Genomic DNA, 23385 nt, shown 5'->3' with positions numbered 1-23385 from the left:
GACATCCCTACCTCCTCACTTTGCTCTGCTACCACAGTTGAGATGTTTAACGGGCAGAGCCAGGGTTCACTTCCCTGCAGCTGAACAGCCAGAGCCTGAGTCACGCTGTTTAGGACCTCAGGTGTCACTGCTTCTGTACACGTTTGTATGTAGTGTTCCATATCCAAGGGCATTCGTGAGAGACCATCTGCATCCCTGTTAGCTCTACCAGGTCGATACTTGATGGAGAACTGGAAGTCAGCGAGTTCAGCCACCCATCTGTGTGTGGTTGCATTCAGTTTTGCCTTTGTCAGCACATATGTGAGGGGGTTATTGTCAGTGTAGACAATAAAGGGTGGTGGATAGTAGAGATAATCTCTAAACCTCTCACATATGGCCCACTTCAGGGCAAGAAATTCCAGCTTCCCTGAATGGAGGTGGTAGTTCTTCTCTGGGGCAGTAAGGGTCCTAGACCCATATGCAATAACCACTAGCTTCCCATTTTGTCTTTGGTAAAGCACAGCTCCAAGTCCCTCCTGTGATGCATCACAGTGTAAGATGAATGGTTGCTCGAAGTCAGGATAACCTAAAACGGGGGGCTGAATGAGGAAGTTGACGAGCTGACAGACCACCTGATGATGCTCAGCTGACCATGCCACTGGGTGAGAGGATGGTAGCTGACCCCCTTGATTCTTTGTCTTTTTGTTGTGTTTTGACTTCCTGTCTCTCCCTTCCCCTGGCTTTTCTGAGGAGAGCAGGTCATAGAGTGGCTTTGCAATGCACGAAAAGTTAGGAATATAGTTGCGATAGTATGAGATGAATCCCAACAGCTTCCTCACTTCCCCAATGGTGGTGGGGTTCCTTTGTTTTAAGGCTTGGACAGGCGCAATGTCAGCGGGGTCCATGGTGTGACCATCTTGAGTTACCAACCTCCCCAGGAATCTCACCTGATTTTTGAACAGTTCACATTTCCTGGGTGTTAATTTCACTCCATGGCTCTGATAACGCTGCAGGACCTGCTTTAGATCATTTAAGTGGTCCTCAAATGTTTTTGAATGAACAAGGTTGTCATCCAAGTAAGGCAGACATGTGTCGTCCCGCAGCCCTGCAAGGCATTCTTCCATCGACCTCTGAAACTCTGCCGGTGCAGACGACAGCCCAAAAGGGATTCTTACCCATTCATACAATCCCCAGGGTGTGATGAATGCTGTGAGAGGGCAACTTGACTCTTCCAGGAAGCCCTGGTGATAAGTCTTCCCTTGGTCTAAGGCCGAGAACCAGGAGCTTCCTTTCAATGTGTTGAGCATATCCTGTATGCGTGGTATGGGATGGCGGTCAGGGATTGACTTCATATTTAGCTCCCTATAGTCACAGCACAAGCGGAGGCTGCCATCTTTTTTTCGCACACATACGATGGGGGTGGAGTAGGAGGATTTTGATTTCTTTATCCACCCTCTATTCAGCAAGTTTTCCAGATATTCTTTTACTTCTTTATGAAGTGGCTTAGGCACTGATGTATATGTTCGGCGAACAGGTGTGGGGTCGCTGCTTAAGCTGCAGTGAGGGGATATTGCCAACATCCTGTTCATCACGAGCAAAGGCATTACTCTCCTCCCTTAATAGCTGCCTGATCTTCAGCTGCTGTGCCGGAGAGAGATGGTCGAGGGGAACTGGGGGGTCCCATACACCTTCACTGTTGCTTCTTGTTCTGTTTTCCTGTTCCCCAATTTGGCTAGCTGGAGGTGCAGCTGTTGCTTGTACAGTAGGTCTTGTTGTTCCCAACTGTTCTATTTCCACTGCCACTGTGTTAGCTGGGTAAATAGTTCGGACCCTCTGAGTTTGTCCCAAAACAGTTCTCGGAGGCAGTATGATCTCATAAGCTTTGGTATTAGTGACTGGGAAGCTAATACGGGACCAGCTGCCTTGCTGTAAATGGGCAACGCACTCTTGCACCTCCAATCCCTCTGGCATCTGAGGGTAGGGGCTGGGCTCGAACAGGACATCCTGCTGGGAGTGGGCCTGCTCTCACACTACACTTGACCACTCTTGTCTGACCAGGTGGGATACTCATTAATTCTCTCCCAGTTTTCACTCTGCCCTCACCTAGCCCATCGTCTCCACTCTTCATCACCTTTATAAAGACCTCAGCTTTCTTACAGTCAATGGAGAATGCTGTGCTAACAGCTTCTGTTACAGCACGAGGTGGCTCTATTCCCCTCTCTAGCATGTATTCAATCATGTTGAAGCCAATTATTGGCTCCTCCGCCACCCCATCTTCCTGAGCTACTACTAGTACTGGCACAAGAAGCTCTAACTGCGCAGCCTCTTCTGTAGGCAACCTGAATTTGATTTCAACGCACCCGGAAAATGGGATAAGTGTCTGGTTTACTGCCCTTCCATCTAATATACCAGGCCCAATGATTTCAGTTAAACTCCTAACTTTGAGGTGTGGGATGTTCTGTTGTCTCCATTTTTCATTTATGAGACAAACCTGTGATCCTGTGTCCCACAACGCTGTGGTTTTTACTCCCTCAAGCAGGCAGGTGATCACGTGCGTCTTCCCAATAAGATTGAGGAGCTGGGCTCTTCGCTTTGGGGAGAGGAGGCTGACGGAGACCACTTCATTCCTCTTATCTTGTGTGGCGGCTGCTACTTTTGTCTCCAAATGTTTTATACTGTCCGTTAAGAGTTTGTGAACATCTTGTTGTTGCTCACCTTGGTTTAGTAGCTGAAAAGAGGGTGACGGGCGTGGGTTCACCGTGCTAGCTGACATACCAATCTGCTCTGCCCTGTCTGGAAGTTTTCTCCGGGTGTGGCATCCCCTTGACAAATGCCCACTTTGTCCACATTTGAAGCAGTGGTCGCAGTTTTCTCCTCTATTGCTGTCCTGACAATCCCTGCAGCCACGTTTGACACTTGGGCGGTGTGAGGGAGAAGGTCGGCGCGACTCACGAATAACTCCTTTTATTTCAGCTATTTCCCCTTTTAGTTGATTGATGATATCAAACAGCTCAGTTTCCTTGCGTGTCACTGTTGCTGGTGCTTTAGCAGCTTTACCTTTTGTCGAGGTGGAGAATGGCTGGTCTTGCCCACCCACTGCACCAACCGCTGCCTCCTGCACTGACTGTGCCTCTGCTTTTATCTCTCTTACTTTCATTTCTCGGGTGGTCTTTCTGAATTTTTGTTGCCTCTCCCACTCAAGGCTGGCCGCTTCATTTGTCTTTGCAATCAGCACATCGTCAGTGACTGCTGGATCATCCAGGTAGGGTTTGATCTGGTATTTCACATTGTCGCTAATCAGACCTGTGCCAACGGCTCGCAGAAACTTTTTCTGAATCAGTTCGACACTGTATTGTTCATCTGTTCCTGGCTCCCTTGATGATGCTAGGATTCTTTCTTTCAGCTCGATTGCCCTAAATAGAAAGTTCTGTGGGGACTCATTACTTCCTTGAGTGATATTTATCAGACGATGATAGAGGTCAGTAGAGCTATCCTCCTTGTAGTGTCCCCTCAGTATGGTACGAAGCTGCATGAGGGTGAGGTCTGTTTTAATCTCTAACATATCACGGAGACTTAGGCCTGGGCTTATGGCCCTAACAACAGCTTCAATAATTTCAGCTTCGCTGTGATTCTTTTTAAGTCTCATTTTGATTTGATGAATCAGGTTGGAGTATGACAGTTTGTCTTTCTGACCCCGTTCCCCAATTTGGCCACTGATTCTAAATTCCCTGCGTATAGTCACTTCAGGGGGCTGTGTTGCTGGTGAAGCAGGTAACGGTGATGGATGAGTAGGTAACTGTGCAGTTTCTTGGGAGGCCATTCTGTCTGTCAGTCTTGCCATTTCTTCCTCTAACCTTTTTGTTGAGGTTTGAAAACTTAGTCGCAATGCTGCATATTGTTCTTGTAGACTGGCCAATGCAACTGCATCCCTACCGATACTCTCTTCACGTTCCTGTGCAGGGTCATCTCTTTCCTTTAGTTCTTTAACAGTTTTAATTAATCTGTCCAGGAATGTGTGTGCTACTTCCTCTTCCTCCACTTCAATAATTGTTTCAACTGCTTCACTTATTGTTCTGATCAGCGTGTGCTTCTTTGTCTGTTTCCCAATTGAGATTTTAGCTTGTAAACACACTTCTTGTAGTTGGTCTGACCTTAACTGCAGCAAGCTCTCACTTAGCTGGTCTTGCAGTTGCTCCAACTCCATAATGTGTGTGACGATTCTGTAATCTCACACTGCTTCTCAGTAGCACCGCTGATCCCACCGCTGCCACCAAATTTTGTTGCACACTTGGATTAAAATGAATTGAAACCAGTGTGGCTTTGTGAGTTCGCCTTTACTGCATCTGCAAATATATACATGGACATAGCACAACGTTACACACTTTTGCAGTCTCACACAACTCTTATAGGCGCACTGCCTTATGGGTAGTCTTTAAACTCAAATCACTAATATTTCTTACAGTGTAACAATGAAATAAACACAAACAAAAGATAGTGTGATCCACCAGTCTATATCTGCTGTGATTACAGCCCAGTACAGGTATAAATCCACAAAAGTGCCACGAGGTTTCCGCACAAACTAATGAATTAGATCTAGCTGCTAATCGTTAGCGTCACGGCTAATTCACATCGCTACCAATAACTTATACACTAATGACACAACTTTCCCACATTCTCTGCAACCCCGTGGACTGATCTGTAGATACATTTTAAGTTATTTACCATCTTGTATCTGCTTACTCTCAAATATATACATGGACATAGCACAACGTTACACACTTTTGCAGTCTCACACAACTCTTATAGGCGCACTGCCTTATGGGTAGTGGCTGGGCTTATTTACTCCCGCTAGAGCTGCTCATTTTAGGGGATACTCGCTCTTGTGGTGTAACGGAGGAATAACTACACTCAAAAAAATGAATGAGGTGGATTGTTCAGTGTATATTAATTATTTATTTTCATTTTACTTAAAATATATGTTTTTGTTAACTTATGTTTTTCTAATCAAGTCTACGTAATTGTGTCTATTATTCAACGTACATAATACTGTGTTACTTGATCGCATAACATTTAAGTTAAGTCAATTAGGATCGATATACCTTGTATATCCACAAGGTGGCAGTAATGCAAAAACAGTTGTAATGAAACCGCGCAGAACAAGAAGGTTTCACGGCTTGTGCCTGCTCATGCGCAAGACTTCAAATTTAACTGAAAAAGGCTGTTTTGGCGCCAAGCTGCTGTTTCTTTGAGAGGTAAGACCACTTTTTTCTTTGACTATGTTGTGTAGTATCTATATGTCCAGCATGGTTATATTTTACGTTTGTCTTACAAGACATGTTATATCGTTTGCGTGTGCTTGTTTTACATTAGTTTTACTGGGTCCTGGACATGCTTATTTTGTGGACTGTGTAAGAAACATTTTTATTGTTTTTTGTTTTATTAAGGGATTAGCTACAGGGGTTCATGGGGTTATTCTTTCAAGGGGTTATTTTTCCATTTGCTTTCTTGGGATTCCTTTTCTGTAATCTGAGAGTCGGAAATATCGAATAGGATAGCAAGGATAGCATAAAGTGACATTTAAAATCCAAAAAGTGAAGGGCGAAAGCCACTGTGACACCATTGCTCTGCTCTATCAGTAATCTGTATTATGTAAAAATGGTCTGTAAATACAGCATGTTTCCTAGCGGAGTTATACATATCAATGTAGTTATAAATTACAGTTTGTGAAAGTACACACTTAATTTTTTTAATAAAATTATTCAAGACATATGAGTGGACAGACAATGGAGGTCGACAGACCTGGTGATAATTGCTTCTATAGAAAGTTAGCACATGGCAGTGTCAATCTCTTGCTTTTCTTCTGAGTAGTATTTTATTTAGTTGTAATTCAAACAATAATTTGCTTCTTGAAATTAAGTAATGAATTTCTTGTTTTACTTTATAAATCTCAGATCCTGCCTTTACCTGCTCCCTCCTATACTGATGTGGTGTATGTGGTATTGCTGAGCTTGTATGTGGTATGTGAACTGTTATACTTTTAAAAACAAAACTGTTTTATAAGTTAAGTTTTCTTTTGTGACCCATCCCATGCCCCTGTTATTTCTTCTCCACATCTGAACCATGGTAAAGGTTGCAGTTCAAGGGCCTGAGGCATGAAATTCTTTTCAGATCAGCTGTGATCAATATTTTTTGGAACTTGATAAATAACAATAAAAGCTGTAATGGCTCCATTAGCATTTTGTGTAAATGTTTGTGTTAAAATTATAGCTTTAATGAGGTCTTTCTACATTAGTTTTAGTTTGTATATGTGTACATATAGTATGTATATTTACAGTACAGTATGTTGTGTTTGTTGACATATTTTCAGGTGGAAGCAGAATATGTGAGGATTACTACTGCTGCACATGTTCCAAGGCTTTTTACACAACTTGACCAATACACTGACCAGCTCATAAAAGTCTTCAAGAAAAAAGGAGGCGTTGCAGGGAAGAAAATTAGACAAACTTTGGCCCCAGCCACACAGGTGCATTATTCTGTTGGTAGCAAAATATTATGGCTAATAAGATCATTTTCAAATTTAAACAGCTAGTGTATGGTAGCTGCACAGTGCACTTACATTTATATTAAGCAAGACAAAGTTTGGTACTCAAAACGTTGGAAAATTTAAATTACCTAAACATATGTAAAATCTGATCCCTTGATTTAGGTTAAACCAGAAGTGAATGTTTTTATGTTATGTTTTGAATGCAAAAAAGATGATGTATTAGTTTGTCTTTACCTCCATTATGGACATATATAATGTGGTGGAAACCCTGCCCAGCAGGTTAACTATTCATGTCCATGTGATGATTAGTTGGTCTTGTGTACATGTCTATCTGTGCAGTGGATATGTCATTCATTTTGCGTATAATGTGAGTTTCTGTCATCCTAAAGTATTTCTGTTTTCTCTTCCTGTATCTCTGCCACTCTCTACAGAAGGAAACCATTGAAAAGGGGAGGGAGTGTGTCCTCAGGGCACTACCTTTTTACCTGAATGAAGACCCAAGCATCCTCTTCAAAGAATAATTGGTTGGTAATTTTAGTTTAGTTTTTTATCTGTATTAAACCAAATTTTGAATAACTAATGTTGTTGCATGTTGTAATGTTGTTGTTGTTGTAATTTGCATGGAACCTGTTTAAATGTTTTGGGAAATCTTCTTGTATACCCAAACTATTTCTATTTATCGTTGAATCTGTAGTCTAAAATAGTGGCGCACTGGGGTGCATGTTCCTAATATTGTGTTTACGTCATTAAAGGGTAGCTTTGGCCCTTTTTCTTTCTTTTTTTAAAACTGGATGCCATTTTTCTATGTTTTTGTGTCTAAGCTACAGCTGTTCAGAGGGAGCTGGAACAAATTACCCTTGCTATCTTTACCATCGAAAGAGCTGATGCCAGCACTCCTCCAGCCGATGTGGGTATAACCATCTAGTGTGTCCTGCATGACCTGGAAGACCTGGCCTCTGCATGTGCACTCTTAATGGGTGGGATATATGCACTGAATCTCAGTTAACCTCAAGACTGAAAGCTAAGAGACAATCAAAAGTATTGAGATTTAAAGGATTTAATTGAGAGATGATACTGCACCAGAAATGTTGAAGGGTGGTGTGTATATTAGCGTTCAAGGCATATTGTTATGAGGTGGAAATATGTTCATATTCAGTTTGTGTTACATTGTGTGCATTGTAAAGGTAATTGCAATACATACTAAAAATAAGGGTAAGTTAGGAGGTTGATCTGATATCCTCGTGTTGGTGTTGTTCCCAGATCATCATACTAAATGTTGTTCCAGGATCAACATTGCAAGTGACCAATCAGAATGTTGTGACGTCATACTTTTGCGACTTCGGGAAAAACCGGCGTAAAACAAAAAACTGTACTTAAGCTGCGTGAAACCGCCTCTGTCCGCCGATCAACTGACCCTAACCCTAACCGTAACCCTTTAATAAACAGTAAGCAGAATTGATATTGTCCTTGCAACATTGGAATTTCATAAATGCACGAATGGCTTGGCGCGCAAAAGAATAACGTCACAACAATGTGATTGGTCACTTGCAATGTTGAACCTGGAACAACATTTTCATGATGGTCTGGGAACAACACCAACACGAGGATATCAAATCATCCAAGTTGGGAATGCAGGATGAATGTATATTTTGTGGACTTTTAAAGACGAACAATTGTTTCCATGTTAAAATGTTTACATCTGAAGTTTTTTGCCCAAACACTGGTAAAATAAATGTTGACAGTGGCGAGTGTTAAATGGTTACTGCTGTGCTGTTGCAAAAAAACTGAACGCTGACAAGCTGTTTTATTGTTAGACCATAATGTTGGCATGTTTTGTTAAAGTTTTATTTGGGATGGTGATGTAATTTTCTTTGATTGCTAATATCAGTGGACTATTTATTATTATTATTATTATTATTATTATTATTATTATTATTATTATTATTATTGTTGTTGTTGTTGTTGTTGTTGTTGTTGTTGTTACATAATTTTTTTTTAAATTGTGGCTGTTGAGGTGGACACTTCACTTTGCATTGTTAAAGGAAAGCACTTCATTGGCATTGTGTTACTGGACTGACCCTAAGCAATCATTGCAAATAGCAACTTTGCTATCCATTTTAGACACTAAAAGAAAAAAACACTCACAGACCTTACTAGCATCACATGTGCATAACTCAAGTGTCATCTTATTAATGTGTTATGTGATCTTCAATGCGTTTTTTTTTTTTTCTTCTATTTCTGGTAGATACAGACATTTAATTTAAAGTCTTGATGTTGCATCTGTCTACATACTGTTAATTACTAACCCTAATGAGCTGTTGTGTTTTATTTTGGACTGGGTTTACACAAATGCTCACTGAATGTGTTGGCAATAAAATAAATTTAAAAAAATAAGTTGGATGTACTTAATTCATTTGTGTGGAACCTGTTGACAAAATAGATTTAGGTAAAACTAATTAATAAAGCACAAGGTGGCTGAAAATATAATATTTGAATTAATCTAACTTAAATTTAACATTTTACTGCCACAAATAAGAAATGTGTTGAAGTAACTAATCTTAACTATCTAACCTGTAAATATATCATCTATGTTCATACAACATAACTTGATTTAGTTAGTCTTAAATATGTCTTGTTAATCTTAAGTAGTTTTTTTAAATTAGATGAACTAAAGATTTTTGCTTTAAACTAACATAATTCAATTTCGTGGAACCTGTTGACAAAATAATTTTAATTAAAGTCAACGTTTCATTTTTTTGAGTGTATGCTTCCTGCACTATGTCATTTTTGGAGACTGGGGCACACATTATATTACCACAATCAAAGAAAATACATATTTGAACAATCAGACCATTTAACTAAAGATTATGGGGGGTGTCCTGTTTTGTCCACAATGTCTTTCTTGTCCTTACATGCACAGTGAAGGATTAAACTTATTGTGTTTTGATTTTGACCCAGGTGTCGTCTACATATCTGTACCAGTGGCTGGGTACTCTCCCTTTAAAAGAGCGAAGAGCTTTTCTTTCCACTTCTTCCATGTAAAGGTTGGCTGTAATAGGTGACACGGGGGAGCCCATAGCACAGCCATGTTTTACATGGGTTATCACTACGTCTCCACTGCTTCCGTGGTAGGTATGCAAGTGAAGAGAGAGACTACATACAAGGACACCATGGTTTCATCTGATTCCAGGGTAAGTTTCTGGACCTTGTCGGTGGAGTTATTGATGTGATGTGTGTGTGTTCCCCACAAGTGGTGCTAGGATGGTAGCAAGGTGTTTCGAAATGTTGTAAGTAGCTGAGTTTATGCTACTGACAATGGGTCTGAGTGGGACACCTGCTTTGAGGAAGTCCGTAGATGCAGGGTATGACATCCCCTGGGTAAAGGTGGTGATATGTAAAGCGGTCAATGGTTTTGTCCTTTTTCAATGTCTTGAAGCAAGCTATAACTTTTTGTAGCTGCTTGTGGGGTCTCGCTTTCAGGCTTCGTAGGTATTGTTGTCATTGAGGAGAGTAGTGATCTTTGTGTGGTAATCCGTAGTGTTTAGGACCACAGTGCACCTTCCCTTGTCAGCTGGTAATATATATTGATGTTGTGGTCTTTGCTCAGGGAAGCGATGGCCTTCTTTTCTTGTATTGTGAGGTTAGACGGAGAGACTTTGGCACTGGAGAGGGTGGATGAAACTTTCATCCTGATTTGCTCTGCTTGTGTCTGTGACAATTTGTTAATTCGTATGGTGGTTTCTGTGGCTGTGATGAGGTCCACTAGGGGCAACTCCTCTCCTCCTTGCTGACTCCATATCTGTCAATATGTTGCGCACTTATCTCTTGCCCAAAAATCTCTTCGTGGTAAAACGCCACAAATCCCACCAGTGATTCACTTCCTTATAAACAATTGAGTCATTGGCTGTATCCCAATTCAGGGTCTGCAGCCTTAAAGTACGCAGCCTTAACGGTCCACAAGGGCCGCGTACTTAAAGACCGCTAAGGCCGGAAGTGCGAGCCTTGTGAAATGGGACGGTCTAGCCTCCGTTGCGCTGCCCAGGTTGCCCAGCAACCATGATACTAACAGCTGGAAACATTTCATACAGCTTTGTTCGACAGAAATGAAGGAGAAAATCTTTTGTTCGTTTGTTTGTTTCTACGTGAGCTTTGATCATTCTCTGTAAGATTAAGCTCAGCTATTGAACGGCGTATATTTTAAAGTAAAGGCGTTAAAACCAAGTTAGTACAAACGTCACTAATGTCACATAACTTTGTGTGGCCAACAGTAATGTTTTAATGTTCTTCATTATTAAACATTTGCACATAAATAAGTGACATAATATTCAGTACTTAAAGTTTACTCTTCGGGTGCCCCTCATCTGCCTTTTTTTTTTTTTTCGGCAAAATTATCCACACCCACCGCCGTGCTATGCATTCTGGGATATGTTGGGCCAGGAAGTCTACACCGCCATGTCCTTAAAATTCAGGGAAATGAAGGACGCATCTGAGGGCTGCATTTCGAGCAGCCTTTGAATTGGGACAGCCTTCGTCGCGTCGCTGTGACGTAATCGGCCTTAAAATGCGGCCTTTAAGGAAAAGCATTCGATCGAGTGGAATGGGAGTATCTTTTTGCAGTCTTGAGGAAATTTGGTTTTGGTAACAATTTTATATCTTGGATTCATCTTTTATATACTACGCCACTGGCATCTGTTTGTACTAACACTGATTTCGGAGTATTTTACTCTCACCTTTACTTTTCACTTTAGCAATAGAGCCTCTCTCTGTGGCTCTTAGAACCTCGCCTCTGTTTCAAGGGGTTATTCGTGGTGGTACGGAACATAGGGTTGCTTTATATGCAGGTGACTTATTATTATATGTTACAAATCCAACAATTCATTTATCCTCTATAATGAAAATACTTCTACATTTTGGCTCTTTCTCTGGGTACAAGATTAATATATAAAAAAGTGAATGTTTTCCCATAAACCCAGCTGCACAAGAGCTTAGACAAACCGATTTTGATTTCCAACTAGCTTCTTCAGGCTTTAAAGTGCATATTACCAGTTCATTTAAAGCTTTGCAAGCAGCAAAATTTAACCCTTTGCTGACCTGTGTAAGGTTGGCTTTTCAAAGAAGGGTGAACCTTCCTGTATCACTTCTTGGCACTATTATTTTCATCCCTTCCTGTTTCCCTGTTACGATTCACAGACAACCCTGTTCTAATTGGCTCTCTAAAAATATGGTATCAATTCCGGCATCACTTCAATTCAGTCTCTGCTTCTGCTCTGACCCTAATCTGCAACAACTACCTCTTCCCCCCATCGCTGGTGGACTCCTCCTTTTGCATATGCGCAAGAAAAGGTATCAAATGTTTTTATGACTTTTTTAAAGATAACATTTTCTCAGCTTTAGTGACCTTTGTTCTTTGTATGATTTGCCCTCGTATCATTTGTTCTGCTACTTTCAAATAAGACACTGTGCATCTTCTATCTTGCCAGAGTTTCCAAGTCAGCTTCTCAAGCCTTGGTGGGAAGACTTATTCCAGTTGAAGCCTCACAGTAAGGCTCTAATATCACAAGTATATACTTTAATTATGGCATCGAGCAATTACTCAACCAAATAATTGCTTTGAATTGGGAAAAGGAACTGGGTCTTACGTTTGGGGAAGGTTACTGGGACAAAATAATTGACAAAATTCATACTTCAGCCTCATGTGCAAGACTCTCCCTTATTCAGTTTAAGACGGTATACAGATTACACATCTAGATTATCTAAAATATACCCCAGCATTCCTGACCTGTGCAACAGATGCAACGCCTGTTTTTTGCCTTCCCGACACTTAAGTTATACTGGACTTTTTATTTTGAAGTGCTCTCTCATGTTTTGAGCGTTACACTCCAACCATGCCCACTAGTTTGGTGTTTCTGAAGATGCCACCCTAAACCTTAGTCATAAACAGCTGGATGTTATGTTCACTTCACTGCTGGCACGACGTAGAATTTTGCTGTCTTGGAAAGCTCATCACCTTCCAGCCCGAGCACGTTGGCTGGAAGATGTTATGTTCTTTTTAAAAATGGAGAAAATAAAATTCAGACTCAGAGGAAATGTTAATAAGTTCTCACAGATGTGGCAGCCTTTTATTATTTACTTCAGTTCATTGAAAACACTTCCAACAGACTAAACTTTAGTACCATGGGGTTTTCTTTTGTTCTGGTTCTGGGGGGAGTGTTTTTTTGTTTGTTTGTTTGTTTTTGTTTGTTCTTTTTTTCTTTGCTTTTTCTTTTGTTTTGTTCTCTCTCTGTGTGTTTTTCCCACTTTTTCCTTTATTTTTATTTTATTTATTTATTTATTTAACTTTAATGGCCTAATCTGTATTGAGATATATCTTTGTGTCTGTGGTACCCTCTTTATTGGGCCTGATATGTCAACTTACATGTAAAAACTCTATAAATAAAGAGGGGGAGGGGCTGAGAAAGTTCAGTTTTGAATGGGTGTAAATATTTTATTTACAGTTTCTCATACAAAAGGCATATAGTATTCTTCATGTACATTCATACCAGCAGCAGGGTTAAATTCATGCTGGCCGTTGTCTGGTGGCATCGACCAGCCAAATGTCTGGGGCGAGTTGGGGAAGGTCCACTGAGGTCCAGGAGCAAAACTGTCCACAGCATGATGATAGGGGCCCTGATGGTTTCCACCATTTGGGATTGGGTTTACCTCCTGGTGCTCGGTGTACTGCTGCCTGAATGGGGGCTGTCCCTCTCCCTGAAACTGAAACACAGACAGGTGGACTGTCAGTAAAATAAGAATACTTTAAGAATACTTCAATCAATTCCCCGGATAATGACAGAATCAGAAACAGTGCTTTTTAATAATAGGAGATACTCTAATAGGAGATGTCTCTCTCCCTGAAACTGAAGGGGACAAGGGGACTGTCAGTAAAACGAGAATAGTTGTTTTAAATTATTGGCATTACACTTTTTTAAATACAGTCAATTCCCCAGATAATGACAGAATCATCATCATCATCGTTTATTTGTATAGCACTTAAGAACACACCAGGCAGACCAAAGTGCTGAACAACACAGATCAAAACAACAACCAAATTAAAAATACCATAAAATCAAATCATAAACAATTCTGTTCAATAATAGGAGATACTTACATGAAGTGGGACATCCTGATTCACATGCTGAGGATGTGACCTCCTCCTAAACTTACTCCGTCTGTTTTGAAACCAATTTTTTACCTAAAGACGGAAGAAAACAGAAAACATTTAATCAGTACAATGGACCCAAAATTCAATTTCTTATGTTCTATTGAATTGAAAAACACTCACCTGTCTGTAGGTCAGACCTGTCATCTCTGCCAACTGTTTCATCTCCCTTGGCTCATAGTAACGTTTCAAATTAAAGTGATGGACAAGAATATTCAACTGCCTCTCTGTGAACACCACCCGGGCCTTTCCTTTAGGTTTCTCTGGAGCAGTGCTGGGAGGGTGCAGAGTGGCAGTGATGTTGCCATCCTGGCTTCTTGGGACAGCAAAATCTTGTTTCTGCTCTGAGACTGAACTGGAAACAGCCTCAGAGGTATCAGCGGTTTTTTTGCTCATCTCCATTTTTAGAGCAGTCTCCGCCCATGTAGCGAGTTCTTCCAAGGAAAGACTCCCTTCAGGGCCGCTGCCTGAACTCCACGAGTCTGTGAGGGTAAAGAGACAAGAGGACAAGTAAGCACAAGTCTATATGGTCCACATGGGTCAGTTGCTGATATTTTTTGGCACGACTGACTTTCTAACAGAAAAAATTAACAAAGGTTAAATTGATGAGTCTTAAATCCCAAAAGGTCTCAGACTGAAGAAGTCACAAAACATTTCTCCCATTGAAAACATTACATCCAGGTGAACTGAATCAACCTTCAGGGATTTACTTACCTGATGACTGAGCATCAACACAATGAATCTTAAACACAAAAGTTTCCCACAAAGTATAAAAAAATAAGTCGGATATTTGTAGATTCTTTAAAACCAAAAAGAATTTAAAGTGGACTCTGTTCAGCTGTGGAGGGAGAAATGGTGACTTCTGCCATCAGGACTTACAACACAGAGTAAAAGAGTATTTTTACAAGTTGACTTAGAGGTTAGCCAACTCTGTTCATATTAGCTCACCAGTCAACAATGCTGAGTACATACCTGGAGAAAAGTGCATCCCATAATCTTCCATGAAATCCCAGTGATTAAAAGAGGAAAACTGGAGAAAGTATCTCTGATGAAAGAGCTCCAAACCAAGCAGGAAGGTGACTTAAGAGCAATTCTCCTGGGCTTTTAAAGAGGTTTGTGGGTGTGGGCAGGAATGTAGGGGGGTTGAGCTTCTTCTTCGCTTTACAACCAGTCAGGTTGTTTCTACCAACTGGCATCATTTACATTTCTTTAAAATGCTGATTCTCAGGTCTGAAAAAAAAAGTACAGTTAGAAAGCTGCCGTGCAAAATGAGCTTTACCAAATCTTTCCACCTCACACTTTAGAAAATATGAAACACTTAATGCCTAAAATTAGCAGCTAAAATTAGCAGCTAATTACTGAAATGAACTCACTGCATGTTTGCATCAATTAACGCAGTATTAGATCACCCAAAGAACTTTCCACTCACATAGAACATTTTTGCAAAAACATCTTCACGTTATTTGACCTGCAGCCGTTCAGTTACACCTCTGTGTAAACCCCCACAGCAGCTTTTTGAGGCAAAAATGGTTTTTGTACTCATGCAAACCATTCACAAATGTGGCACAGAATATCACAATGACCGCTGACCACTCATTTTGTTTTTATTAACTTTAATAATTGAGTCTGAAAGTGGCAAGTGAAATTAAGTCAATTTATCAAGGTCTGCATAGTTAATCATGTGTTTAAAACGAAACAAGGTGGTCTATATAATGTGAAGAATTTATTTAATAAAACAAACAAATAAATCTAATGAGTTTAGATTGTTCTGCTTTCATGTCAACTAGATCTGTATTAGATGATTTTGATTTAACTTCCTGCTCTGGTTGTTTCAGACAAGCAACCAGTTTGATCTTTGCACCAATGATTAATTTACTTTCTATTATCAGGAGATTTGTGCAAATAGTTTATAATTTCAAATGTATCAGAGCAAATACAGCTGCTCTTTAAATATATTTTAAACAAAATGTGTATTATTAGTATTGAAACCTGATATTTATTAAATGTTTTAAAATAAGCCAAATTGTACCAATATTACATACAAATAATGACTTACACCTCTAATTTAGATCTTTGTAATCATGTGGAGAACATTACTGAGTTTATAAGATAGCAAAAGGTAGTTTCCCCCTTCTTTGAAAAGCACCTCTAAATGTGTGAAAAGTGAAATTAAAACACCCACATAAGCCAAGGTCAACAAAAGCAAGGCTAACGATCCACATCAACACATCTGGCCTCCTCTGGCTCATTCGGAATTCGAGACGAATTCGAGATGCACCCAGTTCACCCAGTGACCACTAAACATACGCTAATGTGTCTTTTAGAGTTCCTGTATCACACCCTGCTACCTCTGATTAATTATCAAGTCAATGCAGACAGATGGCACCAGGGCCATGAGAGATAAATGAGGGTAAAGGTGTTTGTGTTAACATGTCTTGATTTGAAGTAACTGCAAAGACACAGAAGTCAAATTGTTTGCAGATGATACAAAGTTATTGTGGAAGTAACTTGGAACAACTTCTGAATGAACTAGAAAATCAATTTAGGACTTGGTTTTTCTATAATGATTTAACACTGAATCTGAGCAAAACAAATCTCATACTATTTGGGAGTCAAGCAAATTATATCATTAATAAACTGATGATAAATAACATAGAATTAGGATAATAAACCAAACCCACTTTTTAGCCTTTTTATTAAATACTCTTACATTTAAAGGCTTGACTGACCTCAGAACTCTACACATAATTTATAAAGCAACAAACAAATCTTTGACCCACAACATTTAGGACTTGATCAGGGCTTGTGTGGAACCTTCTTTAAATCTCAGTGATTCACCGAGATAGAAAACAATTTGAAAGAGTGAGTGGTGAATCAAAGAGAAGAAATTAAATAAACTTAATGCAAACTGCACAAAAGAATGTAAAACTCAGCAATACATCTAGTGAGCAGCACTTCTCTGAGCGAAACGAGCTTCTTGATGTCAGAGGTCAAAGGAGAAAGACCACATGACTTCATGCTGATAGGAAGGCAGCAGAGACTAAAAATAACCACCCATTTAAAGCAAACTATACAGAAGACCATCTCTGAGAACACAACATGTCAGAATTTGAAGCACATGGGCTAGAAGCAGCAGAAGACCACACTGGCTACAACAGCTGTCAGCTAAGAACAGCAAACTGAGGAAACAGACTCACAAATATTAGACAATAAGAGATTGGAGAAATGTTTCCTGGTCTGATGAGTCTCCATTTCTGCTGTGACATTCTGGGTCAGAGGCTAAACACAAGATTTCATGACTTTCACTTTTTAACATCCTCAAATATTGTAAATTATGATGTTAGAGTCTCAATGAAAGCAAAACAAAAATGCAGACAGTATTTAATCATAGAAAAGTCATCACTTGTTGGAAGAAAATGGATGGCACTGACTGCAACATTTACAATATATATAAAAAGTTGACTTTATCAGTCTCCTACTCGAGCCTTCATCTGCCCCACCAACTCTGGGGAAAAGAAGGGAAAAAAGATTTACATTACATTTTAATGTTTTTCTTATTGTTTTATTTTAACTGAGATTCACTGAGTCTTATCAAAACAGCCTCTGTTTTATATTTAAATGGAAAGAAGATAAAATCTACAAGAAATAAAACAGTTAAACAGGATAAAACATGTGTGTAGCTTCCATGTTGAAAAACTGCAGATGAGTTTTAAGTCTTTTAAATCTTTGTGAAAACCACCAGCATGTGGTTTGGCAAGACCAAGATTGAATAATAATAATGGATTACATTTATAATGTGCTTTTCGGGACCCCTCAAAGCTCTTTACAATACCACTATTCATTCACTACAGTTGTAGCCATGGCTGCCATATCGCGCCATCGGCCCCTCTGTCCATCACCAGTAGGCGGTAGGTAAAGTGTGTTGCCCAAGGACACAACAACCGAGACTGTCCGAGCCGGCAACCTTCCGATTACAAGACGAACACCCAACTCTTGAGCCACGATCACTCACGATGGAAAAAATCTTCATCTGAAGCTTTGCTGAACATAAGGATTTCTCTCCAGTCATCACGATTCGGCCTTTATCCTGATCAAGTTCTAAATGTTTTGGCCAAAGATTTGTTTGTTGCTTTATAAATTATGTGTAGAGTTCTGAGGTCAACAAAGTCTTTAAATTTAAGAGTATTTAATAAAAAGGCTAAAAAGTAAGTAGATTTTAATTTTGAGATTGGACTCTCACTTTTATAAAACTTGTGTGTACTGCCAAGCACTGTTTTAATATATAAATATATTAAAACAGTGCTTGGCAGTACACACAAGTTTTATAAAAGTGAGAGACATCTGAAGAGAGTTCTTAGGGGACACACTCGTCACAAAAGCGTACTCTGACCTGCAAGTCTTGGTTGAATTCATTGACAACCAGTTGCAGTACTCTGGTAGCTTCACGCGTACTGATGGATATATGCTAAATGCAGAGAACATTGACTACGCGTGAAGAAAGAGGATGTGCACTTGGTGTTGACTGAGCTGGATCCCTGAGGGGTGGCATTGAGGCACACAAGACGTCTCAGGCGAAGGCGAACTATTTTTCAAAAGGGCTGAACTTCATCTGGCACCTGTACTCCTACGGCAAACTTAAACCATATGGCATCTCAAGCAATGAGAGTGTTGATGGTTTGTCGAGAAAAATAATCTGTCTTAATGCATACACAACAAATAGTAATCTGAAAGTGATCGGGGGGTGTTACGTAGAAGCGGTGCAGCGGTGTAGAGTTGCCAGAGGTGATCTTGGAACTGAAAATGGCCATGTTATAGGCTTTCAGTGTTTCCTTGTGCCCGTGGCTCCTTACGACATCTTTGAGAGTTACCTGGAGGGAGGAAGTACTTCCAATGAAAGAATTGAATACTGGTGGCATTTTCTTCACAGCCAGTGTCTGGAGTTCTGGTTATTCTTATTTGCAGACATCAGAGACAATGGGTACTTTGATGGTGGGTTTCAGGACAAAAACCTTCAGTTTGTTTTGCATGGGTCTTATCCGGGTGAGCTAATAAATTGTGTTTTCTTGCATGTATGGATGCATGCGTTTGTGAGTGAGAGATAAAGGGAATGGAGGAAGTGATAGAGAGGGAGTAGAAAAAGTATAGTGAGTGATGAGATGTGGACCAGATTGAGGGAATGGAGAGACTTGCAGGAAGAAAGAGACAAGAGAGGGAGAAGAGGTGGAGAGCAGCAGGGAGTAAATGAAATGAAAATTGTGTAAATACTATGATTTAGGCTTAAGAAATCGGCTACCTTAAAGAACAGTGTAACAACCAAGACTAGAGAAAGATCTGTGTTCAAGATGTTGACGTGGCATATGTAAACTTCTTATCTATAATATTAACTCTTTACAATAAACACTATCCCCTGGTGAATAAAGCAAAGAAAACTGAAAACATGGCTAACAAACGCATGTAAGAAAAAGAATCTGTTATACAAGAACAAACTTATAAAAGGTATAAGATAAATTCATAATAATTATGAGAACGAGTAAAATAAATTACTACATTAAACTTTTAGATAAAAAAAATATGAAAAGCGTGGACAGTACTAAATGATATTGTAAATAAAGGAACTAAAAGATTGGAATATCCCAATAACTTTCAAACACAAAATACACTGATCAGTGACATAAAACAATTTGCAAATGGTTTTAATGACTTTTTTTCTTAATGCTGGTCCTGGTTTACCTAAAGAAATTGTAAAAACTGGACACCCTTCTAAAAATAAAACATTAACTATTACTGTAGCAAACTCAGCTGGAGTAGATGAACCAAGCCAATGGTAAAGACTAATGTAAAATATCACAGCATTACAATCACAGGAGTTAGTGTGTGGAACACCTGTACGTATGAAATTAACAAAAGTACATCAATACAAAAATTCATACGATTGTTTAAAAATAATAAATTGCACAGTGGGGCAGCACAACTGACACAGCAACACACACGGGGAAACAAGGAACCAGGAGAAGATCACACCACAACCATAAATGATTAAGAAAGATGAATAAAACTCATATATATAGTTATATATATATATATATATATAGGGCTGTTTTAATTTTATGCATTATGTGTTTTATTTCTATATTTTTGCTGTTTTCTGTTATTCTATTGTTTTGAACTTATTTTCTGTACAGCACTTTGTTCCTGTGCTGGGTATTTTAAAGTGCTTCATAAATAAAATTGGATTGGAACTTTGTGTTGACAAGATTGTTAGTTAAACAATTACAAGTCTACAAATCAGTATTGTTTGCATGGACAGCAACTTTTTTTAAAATTTGTTTATTAAGAGATTATACAAACTTATATACGTTGTATTGTATACATCTTACGTGACATATTTTATCAAACATTTCTTTCCCAATCATTTTAACGTTTTCTTGTTAAACAAAACACAAATTAAAATACAAAAAACATCATAACAACACAAGAACAGAAAATTCAGAAAAGAAAAAAAGAAGAAAAAAGTGAGTAAATTAGAAAAAATATTCAATAAATAAATTAAATTAAATTAAATTAAAAAAATTAAAATTAAACACTATATAAATACAATTTAAAAAATTAAATTAAATTAAAAAAGAATAGAAGGGGGGGGGGGGGGGGAGTAAATCCTATGCCTACCTTAAAAAAAAAAAAAAGAACATTTCAAATTCTTTTCAATCTAGTCGGAGGGTGGGTAAATTGCATTGTTCTAAGGAAAAGATTTGAGATATTCCACAAGAATGTCCGGACAGTATTAAGCCATTGCAATGCAGATGGAAGTAAAATACAGCATCTAGCAAGAAGGGAACAAAAAGCTAAGATCTCAGTTTGCTGGGGAGTTACATTAAGAGGGATCTTTGGAACTCCAAATATGGCAACTAAAGTCAGATCTGACTTCCAAGAACCCCTGACAGTATAGAAAAGAAATCAGTCCAAAATTGGTTCAAACTTGGGCAGAAGAAAAACATATAATGATAATAGATTGGATTTATATAGCGCTTTTCAAGGCACCCAAAGCGCTTTACAATGCCACTATTCATTCACTCACTGGTGGAGGCAAGCTACGGTTGTAGCCACAGCTGCCCTGGGGCAGACTGACAGAAGCGAGGCTGCCATATCGCGCCATCGGCCCCTCTGGCCATCACCAGTAGGGTCTATGTGAGTGGAAAGTTCTTTCCACTCACATAGACACTTTCCACTTAATCTTGCTTTCACTCACCCACTGACTGAACAACCCAAAGAACGACCAAATGAAAGACCCACTGAACAACCCACTGAACAACGCACTGAACGACCCATTGAACGACCCATTGAATGACCCATTGAACGACCCATTGAACGATCCACCGAACTGAATTTGGTGTTGAATTTTTTTTTTTTGCTAATTTAAGAGCAGTTAAAACGGACACTAAAGTAATGGGTAAGAGGTTAAATTGAAAGTAAAACAGTAATTTTAGGCATTACATTTTTGAGATTTTATAAAGTGTGAGGTGGAAGGATTTGGTAAAGCTCATTTGTACGGCTGCTTTCTAACTGTACTTTCTGTTTTCAGACCTCAGAAACAGCATTTTAAAGAAATGTAAATGATGCCAGTTGGTTGAAACTTGGTAGGGTGAAGTAACTCACAAAAGAAGAAGCTCAACCCCCCACAATCCTGCCCACACCCACAAACCTCCTTAAAAGCCCAGAATTGCTCTTAAATCAGCCTTAGGATACACAGCACTATCCTGCTTGGTTTGGAGCCCTTTCATCAGAGATACTTTTTCCAGCTTTCCTCTTTTGATCACTGGGACTTCAAAGATGGAACATGGGATGCACTTTTCTCCAGGTATGTACTCAGCATTGTTGCCTGGTGAGCTACATGAACAGAGTTGGCTAACCTCTAAGACAACTTGCAAAAATACTCTTTCACTCTGTGTTGTAAGTCCTGATGGCAGAAGTCACTCTTGGTTCTGAATAATGTATAAATATCCCACCTTTTTTCTGGGAAACTTTTGTGTTTCAGACTCAGCAATTTACTTTTTAAAAACTTTTTTTCTGCTGTCTCAGAAGAGAAACAAGATTTTGCTGTCCCACGAAGCCAGGATGGCAACATCACTGCCACTCTGCACCATCCCAGCACTGCTCCAGAGAAACCTAAAGGAAAGGCCCGGGTGGTGTTCACAGAGAGACAGTTGAATATTCTTGTCCATCACTTTAATGCGAAACATTACTATGAGCCAAGGGAGATTAAACAGCTGGCAGAGATGACAGGTCTGACCTACAGACAGGTGAGTGTTTTTCAACTTACTACAACATAAGAAATTGAATTTTGGGTCCATTGTACTGACTAAATGTTTTCTGTTTTCTTTTATCTTTAGGTAAAAACTTGGTTTCAAAACAAACGGAGTAAGTTTAGGAGGAGTTCACATTCTCAGTATGTGAATCAGGATGTCCCACTTCATGTAAGTATCTCCTATTATTAAACAGAATTGTTTCTGATTCTGTCATTATCTGGGGAATTGACTGTATTTAAAAAAGTGTAATGCCAATAATTTAAAACAACTATTCTCGTTTTACTGACAGTCCCCTTGTCCCCTTCAGTTTCAGGGAGAGAGACAGCCCCCGTTCAGGGAGCGGTACACCCAGCACCAGGTAAATTCAATGAGAATGGGTGCAAATAATCAGGCCCACTATTCTCATGCTGTGGGCAATTCTGCGGCTGGACCTCAATGGACCCTCCCCGACTCCCCTCAGATGTTTGGCTGGTCAATGCCACCAGGCAACGGGCATCACGAATACGACACAGCTGTTCAAAACCCAGCAAAAATGTCCACTATGATCGAAGCAATGGGAAGAGCTGTGAGTACTCAGACTGTTCTCATTGAACACAACATGGATAAGATCTTGGAGAAGCTCACGGCTCTTCAACAAGAAATTGACAGACCTGGTGACGAGTGACAGACATTTAGACTGTCTGTGAAATTGGAGGCACCAAACCCAAACATCGTCTCTCCCCTGCATACCGATGTCCCTGGAAAGCCCATCAAGACCTTTTTTTTACTGTTACTGTTTTAGAGGTCCTTTTTTTCCTCTTGTCCCTGATGTACGAATTTTCACTGTCTTTTTGTCTTTTTGGTTTCTTCCTGGTGCGGCTACATCCGCAGCCCCAGGACACAGGAATTTCATTGCATGTTGTACTTTGTATGACTGTGTATTTGACTAATAAAATTTGATTTGAACACCAGTTCAGCACTGAATGGAATATAAACAACCCAGGACTTTTTGTTTTATTATTTTTATTGTCTTCATGTAGCTCAACATAGTCTCAGATTTGATCGCTTTCAGTAAAGGGGGAGGGGGGAATTCAATATCCAATGGATTTTAGAAATATTAGAATTCAGTAGGCTCCGGCTACTGTAAATAGTCAAAATAGCCAAAATACATACTGGGATATCAGAGAAAACACCATCAGAAATTCTGCATATAAGATTAAGAGATGAATTCATCAAAATGTGTTTTGTTTCATTTTGTTGTATTTGTTGTAAAAAATATTGTACATGAAGAAAATTCTCTTCCTTGTGTGTGAGAAACTGTAAATAAAATATTAGTTTCACCCATTCAAACTGAACTTTCTACATGTCTCCAAACCTTCTGT

General features: G+C 39.4%; 1 protein-coding gene and 1 long non-coding RNA gene across 3 annotated transcripts in view; both read left to right on the top strand.

Annotated features, from left to right (window-relative positions):
* LOC146662024 (uncharacterized) overlaps nt 1–23012 on the top strand; it is a 50209-nt gene extending 27197 nt beyond the window's left edge. Inside the window, exons 4-5 of the mRNA XM_085419455.1 lie at nt 22109–22192; nt 22332–23012. Coding sequence (XP_085275581.1) covers nt 22109–22192; nt 22332–22688 — 441 coding nt within the window. The 3' untranslated portion in view covers nt 22689–23012. The remainder of the gene's footprint in view (nt 1–22108; nt 22193–22331) is intronic.
* On the top strand, nt 5135–8917 carry LOC146662025 (uncharacterized). Of its 2 annotated transcripts, none has more exons than XR_014913288.1 (5): nt 5135–5231; nt 5931–5996; nt 6347–6502; nt 6955–7047; nt 7345–8917. It is a non-coding gene; the product is annotated as an uncharacterized LOC146662025 (long non-coding RNA). The 2 variants fall into 2 exon arrangements; XR_014913289.1 differs by lacking the exon at nt 5135–5231 and adding an exon at nt 5366–5387.
* Nucleotides 23013–23385: the final 373 nt, after the last annotated feature.

This window comes from Rhamphochromis longiceps, linkage group LG9 (genome assembly GCF_057381845.1).
Source record: "Rhamphochromis longiceps isolate RC_006_pf linkage group LG9, R_longiceps_female_GT1.1, whole genome shotgun sequence".
Taxonomy (NCBI): Eukaryota; Metazoa; Chordata; class Actinopteri; order Cichliformes; family Cichlidae; genus Rhamphochromis; species Rhamphochromis longiceps.
The sequence above is the reverse complement of the archived record's forward strand: the minus strand, read 5'-3'. Positions and strand labels throughout refer to the sequence as shown.